Source organism: Myripristis murdjan, chromosome 12 (genome assembly GCF_902150065.1).
Source record: "Myripristis murdjan chromosome 12, fMyrMur1.1, whole genome shotgun sequence".
Taxonomy (NCBI): Eukaryota; Metazoa; Chordata; class Actinopteri; order Holocentriformes; family Holocentridae; genus Myripristis; species Myripristis murdjan.
In genome coordinates, this window is record NC_043991.1 from 16,909,310 (window position 1) to 16,933,356 (window position 24,047).

At 41.6% G+C, this 24,047-nt stretch overlaps 1 protein-coding gene across 2 annotated transcripts in view; it reads left to right on the forward strand.

The window, feature by feature from the left end:
- The window catches only part of camk2b2 (calcium/calmodulin-dependent protein kinase (CaM kinase) II beta 2), a 36,307-nt gene extending 12,563 nt beyond the window's left edge, over positions 1–23,744 (forward strand). For both annotated transcript variants that reach the window (XM_030065252.1, XM_030065253.1), the window contains 15 exons: positions 1,104–1,206; positions 1,321–1,404; positions 1,497–1,591; positions 1,730–1,852; positions 3,158–3,241; positions 3,455–3,497; positions 4,836–4,907; positions 6,542–6,579; positions 16,100–16,168; positions 17,602–17,646; positions 18,317–18,365; positions 19,620–19,695; positions 19,897–19,991; positions 20,584–20,820; positions 21,231–23,744. In XM_030065252.1, the coding sequence (XP_029921112.1) occupies positions 1,104–1,206; positions 1,321–1,404; positions 1,497–1,591; positions 1,730–1,852; positions 3,158–3,241; positions 3,455–3,497; positions 4,836–4,907; positions 6,542–6,579; positions 16,100–16,168; positions 17,602–17,646; positions 18,317–18,365; positions 19,620–19,695; positions 19,897–19,991; positions 20,584–20,819 (1,212 nt within the window). In that variant the 3' untranslated portion in view covers position 20,820; positions 21,231–23,744. The remainder of the gene's footprint in view (positions 1–1,103; positions 1,207–1,320; positions 1,405–1,496; positions 1,592–1,729; positions 1,853–3,157; positions 3,242–3,454; positions 3,498–4,835; positions 4,908–6,541; positions 6,580–16,099; positions 16,169–17,601; positions 17,647–18,316; positions 18,366–19,619; positions 19,696–19,896; positions 19,992–20,583; positions 20,821–21,230) is intronic.
- Positions 23,745–24,047: the final 303 nt, after the last annotated feature.

Below are 24,047 nucleotides of genomic sequence, written 5' to 3' on the forward strand. Positions count from 1 at the left end.
ACTAAACACCGCACAAATCCAATGCAAACACATCTTGAACAGATAATTGCTTTCATTTGTAAATATAATCACTGTCACACTGTTACATAATTTTATTTATTCAGCTGTTTTACAATGACTCACACCTAACTCCTCATCAGGTATCTCGTCGTGGAGACAGAGGGTCAATGTTCAGAAATAGTCGAATAAATTTGCAGAATTGGAAGCCGTGTGCAGCGTTTGTCTGTCATGCTATTGCACATGAAGCCTCTACACTCCAGCACTTGCAAAATATTTTTTTATTAGAGCATGTGTATATATGCTCTTGTGTCCGTAAGTAAAGAGTCCTGAAAACAGCCGCCGGAGGGTGACATGATGACTCTTATCACTGCAGAACATCCTGTTTCTGTTTGCCTCTGTGTGACGTAGTAGAGAAACCAGTCATGTAGATCAGTAACGATTATCAAGAAGTGCACATATAGAAAAGCACAGCTGTGTGTGTGTGTGTGTGCGTGAGACCGATGTAAATATTTGACTGTTTGATCAGTGGGAAAGACAGCTGTTGCAAAAAGAAAAGTGGTTGTCATTTTCAGTATAACAAAAGTCAAAAAACGCACCTCTTTGTAAGGTAAGGCCCATCTCCAGCTCAGTCTCTTGGTGCGTGCGAGTGTGTGTGTGTATGTGTGTGTGTGTGTGTATGCGCACACACGCACGCCTTCAAATATGCCATGAATAAGTGTGCACTGCATCAGTAGCTATTCTTAGCCCTGTGATCTGGGTTTAACTGGTATCATCTCAGTGGCCCGTCACAGCTTCCTTTCTGTTTTGCTTTTCCTTCTCATTTGGTCTGAAAATCATGAAGTGAAGGTCAATTTCTCACCCGTCTGCCAAACTTCATAAGAAACACTCCAGACAATTAAAACCCGAGAAAAGAAAGGAAGCTTCTCTAGCTCGTCCAGATTCACTCCATGTATGTGCAGGAATGCTCACGTGATAATGCCACAGGTTGCAAGTTGACAGTCTTGTGATGAGCTGTGATGTGTTAACTTTGAAAATCCATGAGAGAGGAGGATTTTGCTAAGGTGATGATGGTGTTTGGTGTCTGTCCTGTGCTACGCATGCAGCCAGAGAACCTGCTGCTGGCCAGTAAGTGTAAGAATGCAGCAGTGAAGCTGGCTGATTTCGGACTGGCGATCGAAGTTCAAGGAGACCAGCAGGCTTGGTTTGGTACGTTGCACGCACGCACACACACACACACACTTTGCACAGGTGCATTTAAAAACCAACATCGGCCTGGGTTGCAGAGGCAGATCTGATTTGTGTCTCTTGGTGTTTGTGCAGGTTTTGCGGGGACCCCTGGATATTTATCTCCAGAGGTGTTGAGGAAGGAGGCGTATGGGAAACCTGTAGACATCTGGGCATGTGGTGAGCTCTCCGTCTCTTTCTCTTTGTCTCGCTGCCTCCGTCTGCCTCTCGTCACTTAATCAGAGGTCGAGTGTTTGTTCATGTGTGTGTAGGTGTGATCCTCTACATTCTCTTGGTTGGATATCCTCCATTCTGGGATGAGGACCAACACAAACTCTACCAGCAGATCAAAGCAGGGGCGTACGATGTAAGTCTGCCACTTTCGCTATCTCTCTCATTCTCACTTGTGGATCTGCTGCTCACATTTTCAGTTGCTCAAAATTCTCAATGGCACGCAAAATCTTGCTTGTGTGCGTGTGCGTATGCATGCACGGGCGTGTGCTAGTTTCCCTCGCCAGAGTGGGACACGGTGACTCCGGAGGCTAAAAATCTGATCAACCAGATGCTGACTATCAACCCAGCCAAGAGAATCACGGCCCAGGAGGCGCTGAAACACCCCTGGGTCTGCGTAAGTACATAGATACACACACGCAGCGCCCTGTTACTAACGTGGCCTCGTTTGACAGGCCAGACATGTGTTTTCTGTGTAAAGCTGCCACATATCACATCCATCTGTTTGCAAACATCTCGAATCTCGGATATGTGTAGATTTAAATTCAGTTGTCATAAAAGATTTCTTTCACTAAGAGGGCAAAAGAACATAAGTACTTTTCTCTGCTTATCATCAGCAAAAACAATATCAGGACCACCACCATTATTATTATTATTATTATTGTTGTTGTTATTGTTGCTATTTTATATTTATAATTTTATCATGTAGATGATCAGTGTGATAGGTGCCATAATTCGCCTTGTAACCACAGTCGCATGTTTGCAGTTTGCCTGAAATGAAAGAAATACTGGATTTTTTGCCGTCTAAAACCAAAAACTTCGCAAAAACTCATCTTCACTCACTCAAAAGCAAAGAGACCCGATTACTTTTGTATCACTCAGCGAAGAATCTTTCTCGCTTGGAAATCCCCAACGCCTCCTTCTGCTTCACTGTGGCTTCACGATATGATTTTATTAAATTGGAGAAAATCAGATTTTCTGTTAACGGCAAAATAGATGAGTTTCTATCAAGATGGCAGCCCCTTGTAACCTATTTTAGAAACTCACAAGCGCTTCCCTCCAGTTATGAACTTCAATCTACTCAGCTAAAGAGCAACTACCCCATTTCATTTTTTTTGTATTATCTCATTTTTCTTAATTAATCAATTATTTGTATCATTGTCACTAGGTATATATTTTGTTTGGTTATGGGTAGGACTGATTTACTCACTTTCCTTTTCGTGTTCATAAATGTTTCTAAAATAAAACCATAATTTACTAGCCTTTATTTCTGACATTAATATGCCAAAAAGTACACAAGGGTTGTTTGGAAAGGATGGAAATCTTGAGTGATTATGAGTCAATCCCACTTCATACAGAGAGACACGACCTCTTAAACAGCTCCTGCAACCGGTCAACAGCATAATGGCATTCAGCAGCAGACATTATGATATAGTATATTATTGAGCAGCTGTTGAAAATAGATTGTAGGTGTTAATTTGGAGTGGGGTGATAGTCAGGGCACCATAAAAGCCAGGTGGTGTGTTTTTGTCACTGACGTCCAGGCCTAATGGAGCACTGCAAATAAGGAGTGAGACATAAAATCATAAAGTCTCTCCAGGAGCCTCTGCCCACGTCAACTAAATTGATTTAATTCTGGCTGACGAGAGCATTGTCATCCTCTAATGTTTTGTTTGGTGTGTTTCTCTGTCTCTTTTCGTAGCAACGTTCAACAGTGGCCTCCATGATGCACAGACAGGAGACAGTCGAGTGCCTGAAGAAGTTTAATGCCAGAAGGAAACTCAAGGTCTGCATAAATATTGGTGACTGGGCAGAATATAGCTGAATCTGAAAATATGTGGGCTTCTAATACCACGCTGTTTGTGAGCTTAACTGCCTCGGGACTGATGTTTTGAACGTTTTGACGTTCATCACATTGCACAGTCTTCCTCTGCAGCTTCTCTCAGCTCTCCTCCGTTGCAGTCTCCTCACCTGTTTTTTTTTTCTCGTGCCTCCGCAGGGTGCCATTTTGACGACCATGCTCGTGTCCAGGAACTTCTCTGGTGAGTGCTGCTTGTTAAAAAGAGAAGAGTCAAGGGAGCATCTCAGCGCCCCGCGAGGGAGATGAGTGGAGAACAGGATGACATGCCATCTGTCTGCTTCTGTCATCTCACACACTCTTTCCACACACACACACACACACACATACATGGCACACAGGCATGAACACTCAGCAGTAACAGCAGGTTCATGGGTGGCGGTGTCAGAGTAAGCAGAGTTTGACGGCGCACGGAGCGGACATCTTTGCTCGATCTTGTGCCTCATTACCCGTTATCCCATACGACATCATTTCTGTTTGCTCAGCTTTAACTACGCTCAGTTTGATGCCAGTGACAGCAAACAGATTAAGCCCTGATCCATCACAAAATAGAGAGGTGATCCAGCATTTTTTCTGTAAACAGACATTATTGTGTCTCAATATCTTGTCTGACATCATCATTCATATGTCAGTCATTTTCACATCACAGCGTTATGCACTTTCCCCTGATGTTGCTGTAGTACGTATTCCCAGTGTGGCCTGAGTTCTTCTCCGTAAGTTGCACTGTAACTGGAGTCAATAAACAGATAAACAGTTTTAAGGCACAACATGGAGGCAAATAACCAACAAATATTTTAACACACGCCTGCAAGTTGATTATCCTGCTTATACCGTGGTCATTTACCAACAATATAAAGGAAAGAATCTAAAAAATTTCACTGGTGTGTTTTCCTTCCTGGCCATTAGTTCATCAAGTCGATAACTCAGCTGTAACTCTTGCAGTTGATAACGAGTTAGCTTCAACAGCTACGCTTTTTAATGTTGCTATGGTTACCGGTTAGGTCGCAGAACAGTGATTAAACTTACTCTTTTCTGACCAATCACAAAAGAGTATTCCCCCAGACCATGGGGCATAATCAGAAATAATGCACCGCAGAATGTTTTAATTGACCAATCAGAGTCAAGTATTCAACATAGCAGTGTAATAATTGCTGTTACATGGTCGCATATACATTTAGTTGAAGTTTAGCTCTTATGCCCAGGGGCGCCACCAGGAATTTTGGGCCCCATAAAAAAAAAAAAAATACATATATATTTACTCCATGATGGTTTAATCATTTTATATTAGTTTTTACCTATTTTCTGGGGCCCCTGTCAGGCAAGGGCCCTAACTTTTCCCCCATATACGGCGCCCCTGCTTATGCCACTTTTTTTTTTCCAACATGCAATTTCGCTCTATGTTACCATTTTCACTCTGCTAAAAAAAGAGCAGTACAAATATAAAGTATATCTTCTTTTTTTCTCCTCTACGCCCTCTCACCAATTCATTCTCTCTCTCTGTGTGTGTGTTTTTGTGTTCCAGTGGGCCGGCAGACTACAGCCCCCGCTGCCGTCAGCACCGTGGCTGCAACCACTGCTGGCATCGTGGAACAAGGTAGCCTCATCTCTCTTACTCTCTCCGTTGCACAGTTATTCATATGCGAACACCTTCTCGCCGCTTTTAGATCTTCAACCACTCTACCGTCCTGTCTCAAATTTTTTTTATCCTCCCCTCTCAGTGAACTTCTGTATTATGGATAGACGTGATTAAAGGGAAATCGCCCAGAGTCAGATCATCCCTCAGTAGCTGTCACATGAGCCATTTCCCCCTCTCTCCCTCTCTCTCCCTCTCCCTCTCCCTCTCTCTCACACACACTCCCTCGATCCCTTAGCTTGTTTTAATCTCTCTTCCTAAATCTTTCCCTAATGCTTCTGAAATGTTTGCCAAGGTAAGCAGTCTCATCTCACATCTGGGAGCAGAGAGTATTACTGTTTAGACTTCTTTGGCCATCAGGAGTTGTGTGTTGTGCAATACAGTCACATGCTCCCGGCGGCATTAGGAGAAACACTCTTTGTTTTGTGCGTGTACGTGGTCGGATATTAAACACAAGAGGGACGAGTTTTTCAGATGTGCTAAATGTGAAGGAGGTTTCGGATGGGAAAAAAAAATTGTGTGGTGTCTTTTTTTTTTTTTGAGTCGGGGAATGCATGCCCACTCACAACCTCATTGTTGCCATGACGATTGATTAGAGTCAGCACTTAAGCTTATTGCACCATTACCTTCCCTGGCATCTCATGCATTTTCTCTTTCCTTCTTAATCATTTAGCATTTTACGGCACTGATGTTCCACAAGTATCATCTCAGGATTGTAAAAGATGGTGTGTGTGTGTGTGTGTGTGTGTGTGTGTGTGTGTGTGTGTGTGTGTGTTTGAGTGCGTGTATGTGTTCCTGATGGGATGCTGTAACCACGCTAAAAAACCTTCATCCAGGCTTTCTGGGATGGCAACCGAAACACATGCTTTTTGACTTTCAGTTGTCTATTTTTGACCTCACAGCCTCGGACAATAAAGTATGTTTTTTGCGTAGCACTCCATTTATATTATGCTGGCCATCAATGAACTCCACCACTGTAGTGATTTTAACTAATCCAACCTACTCTTGAGATTAACAAACCCATTATCACATACCTGCATCTCCATTCCACTTTCCTCATGCTCTTTCGACTCTAATCCCCACTCTGTTTGTGTGTGTTTGTGTGTGTGTGCGTTTGTGTTCGGATTATATGATGAATCAGTTAGACTGTTTTTTTTTTCTCCCCACATCCCTGATGCCCTCTGCTTATCTAATGCTTTGGCCATTGGATCAGGGTTAGGAGGTGCCAGTTGGATGGAGATTTTTAATGCGTGTTTGTCAATGTGTGTTTATACGTTGGTTTTCTAATGTCCTTTTGCAGGATGGAGGGAGGGGTGTTTTCAAAGGGAGGGATGAAATCTGTTTCCATTTTTTTTTTTTACCCCCGGGGAGTGGTAAAGGGGAGGAATGGGTGAGAGATAAACATTGTCCCCGTGTGCGTGTGGTGTGTGTGTGAGAGTTTTTTGAGGCTAACATCAAGTTTTAGGAACAGGTCAAGGGTAGCGAATGCATGCATCATCGTGTGTCTATAGTTGTTACTTAGAGAGCTTTGGGTATCTGAAGGTGTATGATGTGTACTCTTCCATCTGAGGGAGTTTCGTTCTGCTTCCATCCAGCAGCCAAGAGTCTCCTCAACAAGAAGGCTGATGTCAAGGTAAGGCAGCTTTTCTCTTCAGATGCCCTCCTTTCCTCCTTTTCTCACGGTCTCGTCTTTGTTGTTTATGTCCTTAGTTGCCTCCTTACTGACGCAATGCTTTTGTTTTCTGATCACACTTAAAAAAAAATCCTGTTATTCTATCAAAATGGCACTCAGTGGTTGAAGGGTGCTGTGACTTTGTTTTAGTCTTCATGGTATCAGATTCAGCAACAAGGTTGTTAACCTGAATTCCACTCCCTTCTTTGTCCTTTATATATTTTAACTTTTGAGGTGCACTGATACCAGTTTTTCATAACTCATATGAATATTTCATTATGTACAGTGGCTGAAACAAGAGCCGATCCAAGTACCACTCAGTCAACATTCATTCATTCATTCTAGCTCTGGCCAGGTGTGCAACAAGAACAGGTGTGATCAAAGTGTGCGCTGGAAAGTGTGGAAAGATCTTAAATAAATTTAAGTAAAATAAGAATAAAATAGAAAATGAGCAGAATGTGATTTGTCACAAACAGAGATGTTGTGATGTCCTGGCGTTGGTGAAATAACAAGAGGGGTCAAAATTTTACAGCAAAACCCATATTCATGAACGTGTGTTGCAGATTTTTTTTGAGTTATACAAAGAAATACCTTCTGAATGAACACATTAATGAATGAATGAAAGATTTTGTTATTTTCATACTATATAAATGGCTCATCCCACATGGGATTACATGACAATTATAGCAACACAGAGCTCAGACAAACTTAAAATACAAATATCAGGCATTATGATTATTTTACGAACATATATTTTCTGCTTTATCCAAATATTCTGCAAAGGTAAATGTTTCTTTCTCAAGAGTCTTTCACTGAAAAATAATCCAGATCTTCCCTATTAATCTTAGTAAACAAGCACAAACAAGATAAAACAAAATGTTGATTTTCAATTTCATTTTAGCCAAACAAATGGCAAAGCCTGTCCGTATCATCAAATCATGTCCAGTTTCTGCATGTAATGACAATATTCCAGACCTGATCTGCACTCGGGCTGATTAAATTTCCCATAATTTTCAATCCTGAACTCATTTCAAATCGAGCCCCATGTCCTGGGTTTTTGGCTTACTTAATATCTCAAATGATTTTACCACTTCCTCACACCCTGATCTCTGGAATAAGATAAGATAAGATAAGATAAGATAAGATAAGATAAGATATTCCTTTATTAGTCCCACAGTGGGGAAATTTCAAGCATTACAGCAGCAAAGTGGATAGCAAAATATGAAGCATAATTTACATTATAAACAGTGTGTGTTATAAGGTGTGAATGTGCTCTATTAGTGTATAGGTTTCATTCTTTTTTCCCCAAACAAACCGTACACTTTGTGTCTACTTGTCCCTTACTTCCAACATTAACCTGACACCCCAACCTGGTGCAGCTCACACCTTGAATCACCACGTTGCAGACATTTTGCCCCCTACTAGAGAACTATTTCACTGAGTTGAAACACAGCTCATGAACGTGTCACAGCTCCATTTGCTGATGGAAGCACTAGGGAGTCAGTGTGGTGCTGATTCCTATTCTACATATACTATCAGTGCACCTCTATTTGCCTTTTTTCTCCTGTAAAGTCCAATATGTGTTTGCTGCACTCTGTCAGAGGCTCTGCGTCCACGTACAGTACACAATGCATGCTGTGCTGTTGCAAATGTTGGTGTGTGAGTGTGTTAAAGGATGAGTGTGTACGTGTCTGTCCTGGTGTCCTCATGCATGTGTGCCTGCATGACTCAGTGTCAACTCTGTGTTCGGATTTCAATTTTTTTTTTGTCAAGAGGGCTTAATCAGCTGGATTTTTGGAGTTAGAGGTGTGTGAATTTAGCATCATCGCTTTCACCTTCGGCTCCCCTCCTTCTCTGCTCCTTTGCCGCTTCCTTCGGCGCTCTCTCTCTCCTTCATTAACCTGCTTCTCCCTTTTCCTCCAGCCTCTCCTGATTTCCACCCCTCTCTTCCTTCCCCCGCTACCCTTCTCTCCTAGGGTGGGCTAAAGCTAATCTCAGATTATTTCCTACCAGATGATTAATCTATTGTTACATAATCTCAGTTTCTCCTTTGCTACATCCTGATGTGACAGGGACGCACACAACCCTGGAGCTATTTCAGTGCTCCTGCGTAAGCACAGGCACCTCCACCCCGCCCCACACCTGTGTGGCTGTGTGGAGGTATTTTACCCACTTCTTAATTTCCAACCATATCCAGGGAATACACTATTTTTTTACGGCCAAGCAGGTGCAATATCCAGGGGTGATCACTGCTACTGCAACTCAACAGTTATGTAACATCTGTAATGGACTAATTTGTCATCCTGAAAGGGGAATGCCATGCAGTTTAACAATTCATATATGTTGTTACAGCCTAAGATTATTGGCTTCATTGCCAGTGAATGAGCGAGGGAATAAGTGCCCCGGCCTTTACACCTAAAATTAGTTTCCTATAATGGGACTTTTACCTCTGAGCAATTTTTTGTGATACTTTGGGAGTCACTGTTTTTACAGTAACCAGACGTGTGCATCACTTCTCAGTGTCCTCTGGAGCCACTGTCGTTTGCTGTAACTGTGGCGTGTTTTCTAAATGTTGTGCATTTCTGTACTGTGCTATCTGCATGTTCGGTGCTTTTTCTAAATGCTGCACATGTGTTGTCAAATTGATGAAGATGTTCTCTTAATTTGCTCGTTTTATCTATTTGCTTGTGTTTCCTTAAGTTGCAGTGTGTTGAGCTCTCAGGGCCTCCGTACGAAGGCTTTATGGGTGCTGTTTCAGTGTAGATGTACAGTTACTTGACATCAGAGGAGGGGAAACTCTGCCTCAATTTGTGACATTGTGAAACAGAAGCGAATACTTACTAGCTGAACTGTCCTGCGCAGTACGAATTATATATTTTAAAGCTGTTAATCCGTGCCTCCCATTTTGCCTCTTCCAGTTCATTTATCCTGCACTGCACACCACGCTTAATCACTCCAAATGGGTGTGTGTGTGTGTGTGTGTGTGTGTGTGTGTCGAGGTCTGTGTGAGTGTGAGTGTGTGTGTGTGTGTGTGTGTGTGTGTGTGTTCTGAGAGAGCAATAGGATTGAAATAGATTTTAGAGTTACCCCTCTGGTGTTTCTTAGCAATCATCTTGCTTTGAAGTCCCCTGCACACAAAAGCATAATATCCAGGACTGAGCCAAGCAGCGAAGGGCTCTCAGAGGTTTTATCATTTCTGCATCTGCAATATTACGTGCAGGAATGCAAAACCACTTAACTGTAAAAATGGCTGCAACAATGTGAAATGAAGTGCACGGAATTTTGTTTGTGTTTCCAAAGGCCCCACTGGCGGCTGTGTGCCTGGTACCTAAAGCAGATTATTTTATCTGGCTTCAACACAGGAGGAGGTGAAGTGATGTCAACTTTCTGTTGTGTGTCCATCCCTCCTACATTTTACTCCACAAATTACGTCAGGACTAAGCCCAAATGAACCAGGTCATATTGGGTTATTCATAAATAAATTAAAAACAACAACAGTAAATATAAGAAGAAAAAGAACAACAACAACAATGTAATCATAATAAATAGCCTACATAAATAAATAGAATCTTTGTGCTCTCTGTTGTCTGTTGAATTGAAATATGTCACATACTACTTTTTTTTTTTACATTTTACTTTTGGACATTTCTGCATTCCTTGATAGTTACGGTAGAGAGAGACAGGAAAGGCAGGGGAGAGAGAGAGAGGATGATGGGCAGTAAACAGCCTCGGCTCAGATTTGAACTCAGGACTCAGCCTTAAGAAGCGGTACACGCTCTCTACCAGGGGAGCCACCAGGGCGCCCCACATACTTATTTTCTACAGCCAAAAACCACTGGTACTGCATTAGTATGTAACAACCCCCTAATAACTTTTTACTTTTGAATAACTGCTACACAGTTGCAGCAAAAAGTTGTGAAACAGCAGAGTTTTGTTACATGTAGTGACGCTGTTCCCTGATAATGGATATGAGCAATCATTAAATGGGTTCTGCCATTTAACGTCAACTCTTTGTTTCATCGTGAAAAAACAAATAACTAAATAATTGACAAATGACAATGACAAAAACAATATTCAAAACAAATCTTAATGGAGAAAGCATATGCTCAGTAGTATATTTTATAGAGAATAATAATTAAATTAAAAATAATAATACATGGAGGAGTAAAACAACATCAATAGCAATAAAGTGCAGGGGAAAGCAGGTGAAAAATAAAATAATGTTTGGTAAAACAAGCAATGAATGGCAAACATTATTGATGGTAGACTTTGGTTTTCAAAATGAATATGCAGTTAATGCACAAGCCAAGCAAACCATCTGCCCCCAGAATTAAACATGACACAAAACTTGTTTCAGTCCTCTGTGCTTCCAAAACAGACTTCATTTATTAAGGATGAAGAGCTGTAAATCACCTGTATTTCTTATCATGAACTCATAACTGAGGTAAATATGTGGTTCATTAACTCTCTAATGTTTCTGCAGTCTTGGTGGTTTGTGTGTTTCTCAGGGAGCTGCTGTCTTTTTTTTTTTTGTTTGTTTGTTTGTTTTTTTTTTTGCTCAGCCTCTTCCATCTGGCTCAAAGCTGCAGCCTTTTAGTCCCTCCAGGGCATTTGTGGCTGAAGTGTTTTTGGCCTCCAGCTCCCTGGTCATCATGCTTAACTCTCTGCATGGCTTGCTCCTCCGTCGCTGTGTTCATGCTTGAGGAGAAGTGAAACAGGAGCTCTTAGGTGCTGCTGGAGGCCGCAGTTCCACTCCTGTCAGCTTCCTCTTAGTCTCCTCTCAGTCTTCGCCTCAGAGGGAGCCCAGACCTGCCGACTTTTTCCTCAATGACCGACTCGTGGTTCTGACAGAGAGATGTGATTTGAATCGTCCACCGTTTCTTTTTTCTTCAGCAATTTTAATTCTGTCTATAGTTTTCACTCCCACAGAAGACCAATGCCTTAAATTCCCTCTTGTTCATAGGCCTTTGTTTTTGTTTTTCCTTTGGATGGGCAAGGGGTACAGTGGCCTGTTTGTGACACTTCAGTCAATTGGCAAATCAGTTGGCAAATCAGTTAACAATTAAAGAGTCATAATGAATTGACAAATTGACAAATCAAAAATGTAATAGTCAGTGTAACATCAATAAAGAGAATTTCAATTTTATTATCATTTTCACTTATCAGTTGATTAACTAATTGGCTATTGTTTTACCAATCTGTCTTATTTTTGTTTTCATTTATCAATTCATTTTTTTTGATTATCAACTTGCCGATTTATTCATGTATTTTTTTTTATCCATTTATCTATCAATTTTCACATTTCCATATTGATTGTTTAATTGATTATAGATTTGTCAGTTGATTTATCCGTTGATCACTTGATTATTGCATGTCACAAGAGAAAATATGATGTAGTTTCTTCATCTCCTGTCTGTCCCAGCTCTGCTGAAAGACAAGCAGTGTCAATGGAAGACGTCTTCTCTTTCTCAGTTTTAGAGACTCCAGTCTCTCAATCCTATTTCCCTTTCTTTCGGTTCTCCCTCCATCTTTCATGGTCTTTGCAGTTTTGTTCCTTCTGGATTATCCAGCAGAGGAGATTGATCCTGCTGCTTTTCAGTTCCCTGCTCCGTTGCGTTCTTATCTTTCTCCTCCATGCCACCTTACTCTCTCCTCCCTGTCTCCCGCTGTTCGCTGGAGGTTCTTTGCTAATTTTCCAAGACACTCGGTGCTTTTCTGCGAGTTTGTCCCAACCAGTACTCCCAGCAGGCGGTATCCTCTCCTCTCCTCTGTACCAGCTCACTGGTGATGCTTCCAAGGGTTGAACTCTCCTGCTGTTTCGCCCTCAGCACAGCCTCCATTCTGCTTTTGTAAATGACATCTAATGTTTTCTTCTCTCATGTGCCCGTTGCTGTGTCACATTGAGTCAACTGGAAATGTTGTCTGCAGGCCAGTGGTAGTATTATACCTTCAGCAGAAACAGTAGTCGTAGTACTGGGAGTGAAAGTTATTAAATAATCATAAATACGGTAATAACAGACCTTTTTCACAGCAGCCATTTTGACATAGCAGGTAAACACCGGCATTACTGATGACTTTAATTAAGGTTTGGTTCCTTTTAGGCCTAACAGAGCCGGAGTCCTGCTATTGTTCATGTTGGCTCACTGGAAAGACTCTGCTACACTTTAAATGGAACCGAACCTTAATTAATCTTATTAGACCTGTTTCTTTACCTGCTGTTTTGTGTCTAAATGCCTGCTGGGAAAAAGGTGTACTGGGTGCAGTCTCAGTCTTGCCTGGGTAGAATGTAGCAATTGAGCATCATGCTTTCTTTACCATCGCTGAATTATGGCATTTTTTCTGATTTGAGAATGCACCATGAGGTAAATATTATACCACAAATACTCAAAGAGAATACATTGATTTTTTATTGAAAATGTAGAGTACATGCTCAACAGTTTGGAGATGGAATTGGAATTGGGCATGGGGCAGATGTTTACAGGTTCAAGTCCAATGAGGGAAAAGAAAGTGAGTCAGTAAGGCTCCCGGCAAGCTCAGTCATCTTTCTCTGGAAAATGAAAGGTTAAATAAAACACTAATGGCCATCCTGGTGGCTCAGTGGGTCCCCGCCGTTTTTTGATTCCAGCCCGAGGTCTTTCTAGCGAGTCATCTCCCTCTGAATCCCGGTCTCTCCTATCTCCTTTTACTTGTTAATGAAAATAAAATGCCCAGAATAATCTTAAAAAGACATTGCTTATCAGGTTAATTACCACAGAAAGAAACATGGAGCCGTAGACCTCACCATTTCATCTGCCACTACATCTCTTAGTAAACATTTGAAAGCCAAAAGACATCACAACATTTCATGGAAATAGGATATTCCAAGGTTTAGCTCTGTGTGTGTGTGTGTGTGTGTGTGTGTGTGTGTGTGTGTTTGTGTGTTTTAATTTGCTCCGCTGTGCCAAAATGTCAACTCGCACAGAACGAAAGCATCAAATATCAGTGTTGCTAAGATTTCCACGTGTTGCCCTGAGGGTGCAGATAAATCTAATCAACTGTGTGGGTGTAAACTTCTTTTTTTCCAAAATTAGTCGAGTCAAATACAAATCAAAAACCTATTCTGCATTCTCTTTAAACGCTGTTGGAGCATAATAGATCAACCTTTTATAAATTATAAATAACTATCAATGAGCTTGGCATTGCTCCAAATGTAGAAATCTGGATATGGATTACATATGACGGCAGTGGCCCAAAATAACAAGATAATAAAGTATGTGGGTTCAAATTGCACTTTCTGAAGCAGATGAAATCACTTCGAAATCTGTCGTAGTGGACTTTGTAAGTGAAGGTGAACAAGTCAGGGAAGATTTGTTCAAGCTGGGCAGTTAGTTGAAGACTGGGATTGGGAAAAGCAAGACAATCTACATTGTGTCTTAAAAAGCAGAACATTGTGATTAAGTTGGACACTGTAATCAGTTTAATCTGCTGTGGAACACCTCGGCCAATTCTGACAAAAACAAAGAAATGAACCCATCAAACTGGAACACACCCTATCCCTAACAATGTGTAATGTCACCACTAGGGGGCTACAGTAGGTTATTTCTCTGGAAAAAAAAAAAAAAAAAAAAGTCAGTAAGACAGTAAGTGACATTCACATCCTATTATGCCAGGCCTCCTGCCCCAGCAGAGGCCTGGCAATCACATCAGCTGTTCATGCTGAAGTTAAAAACCTCATAAATACAAATAAGCCAAATCAATTCCTTTTAAGGCCATTTAAAATTAAATCTAAGACATTTTACTACTTTTTAAGGGCCCGTCGACACCATGCTTACAGTAATTTACAGTAAACTTAAATAATACATGCTGCAGAGTACACCTTGGTAGTTCAGGACTTACGATTAAAGGACATTGCTCTAAGCTATGTTATATGGTGTAAAATGAAAATAATATTAGATATGTAATGGACATAATAACGTGGTTGTTGCAACTAGGATGACATTATGTTGTCAGCCATTGAGGAAACCCTCTCTCTGGCATTTTATGTTTGCACCGAGCTCATGACGCACTCGTAATTGCTCATTTATACTACTAACTACTTATTTCAACTCCATCCTCGCTACTGATGTGTAAGCGGAGCTCTCGGGTGTTGAAAAAGGGGCACCCAGTTCCCAGTTTTGAGTTTGGGTGAAGACCATCGACTGGCTGAGTCACTTGAAACTGTCAGAACAGGGACCTTGAAACAGACAAAGGCAACACAGTGTTGGGAGCACATGGTCATGTTCTTGGATATTTATTAACAGCGTATGTGTATGTGTGTGTGTGTGTGTGTGTGTGTGTGTGTGTGTGTGTGTGTGTGTGTGTGTGTGTGTGTGTGTGTGTTTGTGTGTGTGTGGCGGATGGAGGAGAGGGGGGTGATGTACAGAAGTGACCACTGGATAACCTTAGTGACACACATGCAGACACACACATCTCCTGTAAGATCCATGTTAGGTCTCCACATACAGTATGTTGTCACCCAAAAACAACAAGGGACACTTACATTTGATCCAGTGTGTTTGCAAAATGTCCTGTCAACATCTCTCACTGCTCTTTCTCTCTCATACCTTTTCAGCCCCCAATTTATTTTTTTTTTCTGTTTCTTCACTCCAGCACAGTCAGTCAGTCAGTCAGTCACTGGCCACTCTGCTGAGAAAGCAAATTAGATGGGAATACAAAGCTAGTTGGTTTCAAGCATGATTCCAGTCTGCTGTGCCTGTATTTGTGTGTCTGTGCATGCTGTAGAAGTGGTGGAGTTGTTGATCGTGTTTGTGGGTGCCTATTAAACAAGACATTTGTGTATTTAGCATGTTGGCTATAGTCGTCTCTGCTGCTGGTGGTGTTTCATCCATGTGTTTGGTCTCTGTGTGAATGCCTGTCTTACCATTGTCTCTTCCGCTATATGCTCAACGGTATACCTCGTCTTTTGTTATACTTTTTTTTCCTCTACCTTTATCTCTATTGGTACCAGGCTGTTAAATGTTGAGCAGAGATGCATTTATCGCTGCTAAGATGCCAATGTAGTTTTACAAAATGGATTTGATGCTCATTTCTTTATATCTGGCAGATGTTGCAGAGGTGCACAGCTGTCATTTGTTTAGTTTGCCATCTGCCAAATAGTATTCTTAGCCAGTGAATGCCAATGTGATAGACCAGACAGGAATATTCAAGCTCTACCTTGGGTTTGATTTGGGCTCTACTGCACATAGAAGCAAATATACATGATGAATTTCAAAAGTAAAGTGTTTCTATGCTGTAGTCAGGACTGTGTCAGAACTCTTTTACACGAGCAGCACTACACAGCCCCTTCATTCTACTTCTGTTAATATAGCATTTGATTTCCATCCACTATTTTTTCATGAATGACTCTATTTTCATGTAACCAGTTGCTGGACAGGCAGCGGAAGACGTCACCTCTCACCGTTCCTGCTGGACTCTAATTTAGCCCTCTGTGTTTTCTGTGCAGCCGCAGACAAACAGCACGAGAAACAGCATAGTCACCAGTCCCAAAGGCAACATCCCTTCTGCTGCACTGGTATGCAGCTCTGAATCTGTCTACGGTGTCCTCCGTCTGTCCGTCTGTCTGTCCCACTTTTTAAATATATTTGTGTGTGAGTGTGTGTGTGTGTGTGTGTGTGTGAGAGAGAGAGAGAGAGAGAGGGAGGGAAGGAGGAGGTGTGACGTCTGGTCCCTCTCATAGTGATGTTAGGATGTTGTCGCTGTGAATTTCTGTATTTTTTTTTTTCAGATCTAGGTGTTGTGCAAATAAAACAGATTTAAAAACATAGTCGATTAACAGAAGTTGGACAATTGATTGATGATTGAGAGATTCTCTTTGAGCTGGTGTGGTGTGTGAGTGTGTATGTCTGATTTCCGTTTAAAAAGTGTTGCCGTAGCAATGGTGGCGTCACTCTGGGGGCTCTTATTATAACCATTCTCTATCATTAACACTTATGGTAACACGTGATTTGAAGCGGTGTTCACAAGAGTGACATGGCGCTGTCATTACCGTGTCATGACCAGCAGTCAGCTACTACAGCACTGCCAAATATCTGTAAGAGACATCCCAGGCACTGTCAACTTTACAGGGAAAGTGACACGACTGACCGAATGACGCATATTAATTAATGTTCAGGACAGCTGTCATGTCACGGTAATGACAGTGTTATGTCATTCTCGTGAACAACCCTTCAAATTATGTTAAGTGTTAAATAAAGTGTTACCACACTTTCTAATCTTCCTCTCTCCTTCTTTTGCTAATTTCTTCATCTTTCAGTCACTTGCTACGAGGCCTGGGTACCTTTTAAAATTTGTCGGTAGTGTTAAAGATACCCGTACCTGGAACTCGATACTGGTACCATTAATTGCACTTTTTTCAGTACCTTAACACAAGTTTTTTTTTTCTTTTCATTTGATAAGATAATGTATAAAATTTGAAAATTAAAAAAGCAGACAAAATGCACAAAATAGGCTGGTAGAAAATTCAACAATAATATAAAACCTGAACATCACCTCTTTCCCATGGGTGAAAACTTGTAAATATGGGCATAGTCTTCATTCACAAGCATGAAGTGTAACCAAATTTTCAAAGTCTTTGGGCCCAAAGACTTCGCCTCTCTTTTCTCTGTACACCTCTTTGTTCTGTGTCTGAAGTGGATTACACACCATAAGCCAAACAGCAGATACCTACATGTCGCACCGCATTCTCACAGACTTTTCTACTTGGTAGTGCCAACTTAATTCGGTCGGCACTTCTTAAGTGCTGAGTTTCGGTGCCCAGCTCAACTTGCTACCTCGGTTTTCCTCTCCTATCAATCTTTCTCTTATGTCTCTCAAACTCTCCGCTCATGTTGCCATCTCAAACCATTCACTCTCTCACTTCGCTTTACCTCCATTCATTTTTACGTCCCCTCTCTCTTTGATTTCTCTCCCTTTCTCTCTCTCCTTTCCTCTCCATTCTTCCTCCAGGAGCCTCAGACTACTGTAATCCATAATCCAGTGGATGGGATCAAGGTACATCCTACTCCCCTCCCTCCATCTCTCTTTATTTCTTGTCTTTCTGTCATTTGTCATTCTTGTCTTCACTCTTGTTTCTCTCAATGTGTGGGTTAAGCTGTATTTGGGGAAGAGGTCTGTTTTCGCAGGGTGTGTGTGATAATTTCATCGAGTGTGTATTTCTGTGCGCATCTGTTCCTTTCTGTGCATGAGAGAGAGGCAAAGAGACGCTGAAACCTGTGAGTTGCCATATGTGTGGGGTCTCTGTTGTCTTATACTGCCCCTCAGTGTTCAGATGAGCAGGGCTCTGCAGCTCAGCGAGCCCTGGCCAGAGAGCTGCTGGCTCTGCAATCTGTGGATGTCAGCAAGTATACTGCCAGATTAATAGTCATCCCACTGTCAGCCTGTATGCAGCAGCGGCTAAATGTGATGTGCTGTAGAGCTGTCTGTATCCATCAACGCTAAGACGGCTCAATCCAGATACCGGATTGTGCCAGTGTGCTGCTGAGTCACATGCAGAAATGTATGTTCATACAGTTCTGTGCTTTGACAAAATCTGAGTGTCACCTAGCACCACATGTAGATTTAACGATGGATACGTGTGTGTGTGAGTTTAGTTGTGCGTGCATGCATGTCTCTGTGTTTCTATGTCTGTTTAACTGGCAATTTTGTGTTTCTGTGTTGGCAGGAATCATCCGACAGCAGCAACACCACCATTGAGGATGAGGATGTGAAAGGTAGGATTCAGCAACACCTCCATGCGGTATTCGCAAGAAAAAAAAATCTCGACAGAGGTTGACGTACAAAAATAGAAATATATTTATATGACCAAACAGAAGGTGCAAAAAAAGTGCTCAGTGAGATTAAAATGACAAATGTTTCGATCATCCATGTCAAACACAAATGTGGTACCTCTATTTACAAGGAAATAGGTCGCAGGCAAATACAAATGAATAAACTAGAGGGGTGTGTCTCAGTTACATGGCATGGTCTTCCTGGAGCCCAAGCCACTACAAAAAATTTGAGTCTATTATATCAAGAAAAGGCTACAATTAATTGCCTCTCAATATATAGAAATACAATACATAGAAGAATAATATCCAAAAAAACAATGTACAGGGAAAGTGTGCTATGAGCTTCTATGTATATGGACGAAACTGTATATCTCACACACACAGCACACACCAGAAACTAGAGGTAGGATTGTGCAAACACACACATACACAGCTGTACATGATTGGGAGGCGCCCTCTAACTTATTTTGTGTCAGTGTTAGGGATGACAAAGAGAATACAGACAGATGGAAAAAAGGAAAATGTATTCAGAGACCGAAAAAAGAATAAACAGAAACAGAAAGGGAGATAGAGAGAGAGACTCGGAAGCAAGTTGAACCCTCCTGCTGGGCTGTCAGTGCAGGGAGGAAGTGAGGGGAGAAGGACACAGTAAATCTCATCTAAAGGGCCCGGGACAAGAATAGCATGATGAGCTCAACCAGCCTCACATGGCAGATATGACGGACGGAGCTGAAGAGCCACGCAGAGAGTAGAGAGAGAGCACAGACTTTGTTTTGTAAAAGAGAGTTACGCAGGTGAGGATCAGTGGGTATGGAGCTCCTTGGGAGGAGTTTTTTGTAATTGTTGATGGCTCTGTGGACAGCTGTGGCATTGGACTGAGCCATAAAACTCTTCATTTGCATGGAAGTAGTTTTGGTGTGTATCATGCCATGGAGTGGATTTTACAAGAAATCAATGAATGAGAGGGCCACATGAGAGAGACATGAACATTAAGTTTTACCATGAGTAACAAGCTCTTAGGTGAGTAACTACCCTCTGCATGGATGTTAAGATAATGTGTGTATGTGTGTGTTCTTTGCTGTTTGAGACGTACTGTGTGTTGCAGCTTCCGGGACAGTGGCTGCACACTGTAGGTGAATTGTCAAGAGGACTGGAAACACTTTGTCGTTCTCACGGTGCACCTCTGTCTCCCCGCAGCTCGCAAACAGGAGATCATTAAGATCACTGAGCAGCTTATCGAAGCTGTCAACAATGGAGACTTTGAGGCCTACGCGTGAGTACAGCACACACCTGCACACGGGAATTGTGTGGAAATGTACTGTGTTACTTATTTTAAAATGAGGACTGAAGGTCTCTAACAACCACATCCTACCTATCAATTACTTTCGCTTATGTTATTGTTTTACAAGCGTACTTTGTCCCTCTATTAGATGATTAAAGGGTAGTACATGATCCCGAATGTGTGTTTCTACAGGAAGATCTGTGATCCTGGTCTGACCTCATTTGAACCTGAGGGCCTGGGCAACCTGGTGGAGGGAATGGACTTCCATAGGTTCTACTTTGACAATCGTAAGACTACAATTTTAACTCTAACTGGAGTTGTAAGTGACATAATGAATGATCATTTTGAGGTATTCTTGGTATTCCTCAATTCTTGTAATTTCTTGGTATTCTTGGACGCCAGTCTCATAAAATGAATATGTTCCCTCAAATACCCAGACATCAGTTACCAGCGATTTTGCATGTATAGCCTGCTATCTAAACGTATATATTTCCCCTAATCTTTCCCCAAAGCAAGCAGTTGTATTTTGAAACTCTGATATAATTTTTCTTACCTTTCATCCAGCCATTTGTTTCCATTCATTCCACTGTGATATGAAAATGAACTTTCAGAGACTTCAAACTTTCTTCACACCAGTATTCTATCACCATAATAAAGTCATTCACATTAGTTTTCCAACAGCAGCACTGTTGTGTTTTGATGACTTTAAATTGGGCGGAGTGACACAGTTCCTCTGCCAGAAAATAGTCCCCGGGGAAACATTTGCTTTACACAGACAATTATCCTCTCTATGGTTTATGAATGGTGGCGATTTTCATTCTTAGCTCAGTTTTAATGTTGCATTCTTTTTGTCCCACATCTCCTCTATCCTCTTATCAGTCCTCTCCAAGAACAGCAAACCTATTCACACCACCATCTTGAACCCTCACGTGCACATGATAGGCGACGATGCTGCCTGCATCGCCTACATCCGCCTCACACAGTTTGTTGACGGGCAGGGACGTCCCCGCTCCAGCCAATCAGAGGAGACCAGGGTATGGCATCGCAGAGAGAGCCGGTGGCAGAACGTCCACTTCCACTGCTCGGGAGCCCCTGCTGCCCCTCTACAGGGATGAGGTACACAGCACGACACACACACACACACACATACACACAATGCAGGCAGTATTCACATAAACATGACACAAATGGACTGTACACTACTATTGATGCTACTACTACTACTGCCACTACAACTATTACTACTATTGCGACTAATAACTTGTTTATAATTGTTTATTAATGATTTATAAAGAGTTTACAATTTAATTATGAACCATTCATAACCCCTTTATAAGGACAGTCTTATTGTAAAGTGGTACCAGGTTTTTTATCGTATTGTTCAATGAAGGTTATACTTAGAACCCCTGGACTTAATCTTAATTTATACGCTCTCTTTTTCTCTGTTTTATCAGTTGTAAGCACTGCAAAATTAAAGTAAACTACACAAAAATTGACTAAAATAAAATGCTCTCCTCGTTTTCCAGGAACGTGAGACTCCTAGAGGAGAAGAGAGGAATGAATGGAATGATCGCAGGAGAGAGCGACAGCGCTGAGAGAGAAGCGCAGGTGGACAGAGAGAGATTAAAGGAGCCTGAGGAGCAAACGGGGATCGTGTTTGTCCGGCTCTCTCCAGACCCACCTCGCTCTTCTCTCTCCCTCTCACTGCAACCACAACAACAGACAGTAACACCAACCTGATCTCCCACCCCCGACCCCCACCCCGCCCCCGCCTCAGCGTACAAGCATACAGCAGAGAGCATATCAGCCACAAAGGAAACTCAGCAGACTCTACAGCCCGCGTCTTTTTTCCAGTCCGCCTGAATGTGGCTACAGCCGACACCAACACACCTGGGCAGCACCTGTCCTTGGCTACCCTACACTCCTTATCCTGCGCCACAAGCCTCCAGTGTGGCTCTTTCCCCCTTTTACTTCTATTAAAGCATAAGATTATTGTTACTTACTCCTAGTGTAATTATGGCTGCAGTCTGTTGTTGTTTTGGTTAAACTGTACAGTATATTTAATGGAGCATTTTAAACTCTCTTTGATTCCGATGTTTTCTTGTTTTTGTTTTGTTTTGTTTTTTTACGACGAGCATGACTCTTATCTGTATTAATATTGCCAGTGGCTAATTCTGCACGATAAAGGCTGCCTGTGTGAAATGAACATACAGTACCACGTGTCTCACAGAGAGACCAGTGAGTGCATTTTAATTCTGGTTTTGTTTGTTTTTCGATTGAGCTTTTTTTTTTTTTCTCCCCTCTCTGAAGTGTGGTCGACCCCAGCCTCCGCCTCCATGTGTTGACTGGACCCTCTGAGCTACTCTGTGAGACCCTACGCACTTGCAATGAAAATCATGCAGCATGCTAAGATATTACTGTTGTTCTTACTTGACTCTATATGTATTTAACATTGCAAGTAATTACTTAAATTATGAAATGACAATATCATGTTTAAAACTGTAGTAACACACTGTTATGTAAAGCTCCAGTTTCATCGTGGTGACTTAACTACAATATATTGTAGATGGTATTTAATTGCATGATATTCAAAGTTAATACATTGGTAAGTTGGGTGTTACTGTGTGTTTTGTTGATTTTTCTCTTTTTTGACTGACTGCTGGTGAACTATGAATTACTGTCTATTTTCTGAGCTTTGTAAGTGCATAAACTATTTTTGCGTTTCGATGATAATGCAAGATATGAGGATATGGGTGAATAAGATGACTTCAGTTTGATGTTTTTTTTTTTAATGAGCTGAGCTCGATCCAGGTCAGATACAAAGTGGGTTCCTATCAGATTAACATAAAATGCAAAGTAAAAGATCCTAGAACATTACTTTTCTTCTCAAGAATCAAAACCGATCTGGCTGATATAAATATCACAGCTCAAGAGTTCACATCAGGAACTGTGGGTCTCAGTTTGGAGCCTTTCAACATGTTTAATTTCACATTGCAAATGAAAACAGAGCATGGAAAAATTGAACGAGGTATAAAGTATAATTGTGGAAAACACCAAACTCTCATCAAGTGGTTGCCAACATCTCATAGCATAAAACTACAGCAGATAATGATGCTGAATTTCCCAAACGCATTTGCAGTCAGAATAAGTGTACATATTATGCTGCTTGTATTTGAGTCAACCACAGGGTGTCAAACGCTAATTCCTCAGCGTAAACACCACTGTACATACAGCAGAAGATGAGGGCAAGGGTGGGCCCCTCTGGGTCTGATAAGCAGAGAGCGAGAAGAGAGAGGCTATGTGAAAGATAATGACAACCTTCTCAATCATTTGACTGTCTTGGGACTATAGGGGGGGAAGTATTTTTCCAGGCCTTCACATACTCAATTCAAGCCAGTAAATTTGAAGTGATCATTCACCACACTTGCAGAAGAAAATCATGGAACCTGTGTTTAATTTGCAAACCAGTGTGAAAGCTTGTTTTTGTGGGTATTCAGTGGGTTTAGCTATGGGAGTGAGTGGATTTTTCAGACTTTCCATTATGCAGGCTGTCTGTGGTATTCGTTTCCTTTGCTGTTGACACTTTGTTGCTCCTATATGGCATGAAGCCAACTACTATTATATAATAGTATCTGTACATTTAGTGGGGTTAACAGCCTGGTCATTGTCCCCTTAAGGCACCAATCCATGTTCTGATAATTGTGTGGCAGTGGTGTAAAGTTTAGAATACAAATTAAAGGCGACTAGTAACCTCCACCTTAAGTGCTTTAGATGAGCCTCATGATTCTCTTTCTCAGTTCAGCTGAATGAACAGGAGATGACTGATGACTGAATAATGGTTATATGGTGTTGCTGCGTAAAAGCAAACATGTTTTCTGTTTCGTTTTTTGATGATGATGATGATGATGATGATGATGATGACGGTGGTGATGATGATGCTGATGATGATCCCTCCAGTGTGCATTCCCAGTCCTATCATTAATGAAATGTGATCAGATGTTATCAGTGTGTGAACCAATAAAATTACAATGCAGAGAGCACCCCACTCCCAGCTCTTATCTGTACCAGTGAGTGGTCAAAGAACAAAGTGTGTGTGTGTGTGTGGCCGGTGCAAGTGCCTCTGTGTTTGAGTGACAAAATACATTACATTGGTGATTTAGATACCAGCCGAGTTGAGCTGCAGTCTGCCTCTATCTCTCGACTAGGGACAAAGTTTAACTTGACTGTGCAGCTGCAATCAAGCCAGCTCAGCAAAGGAAATCATGGGGCTGCATTAACTTTTAACTACATCCCCCCTTCAAATTGTCTTTACCATGTTAAAAAAAAAAATACATTTGAAAATA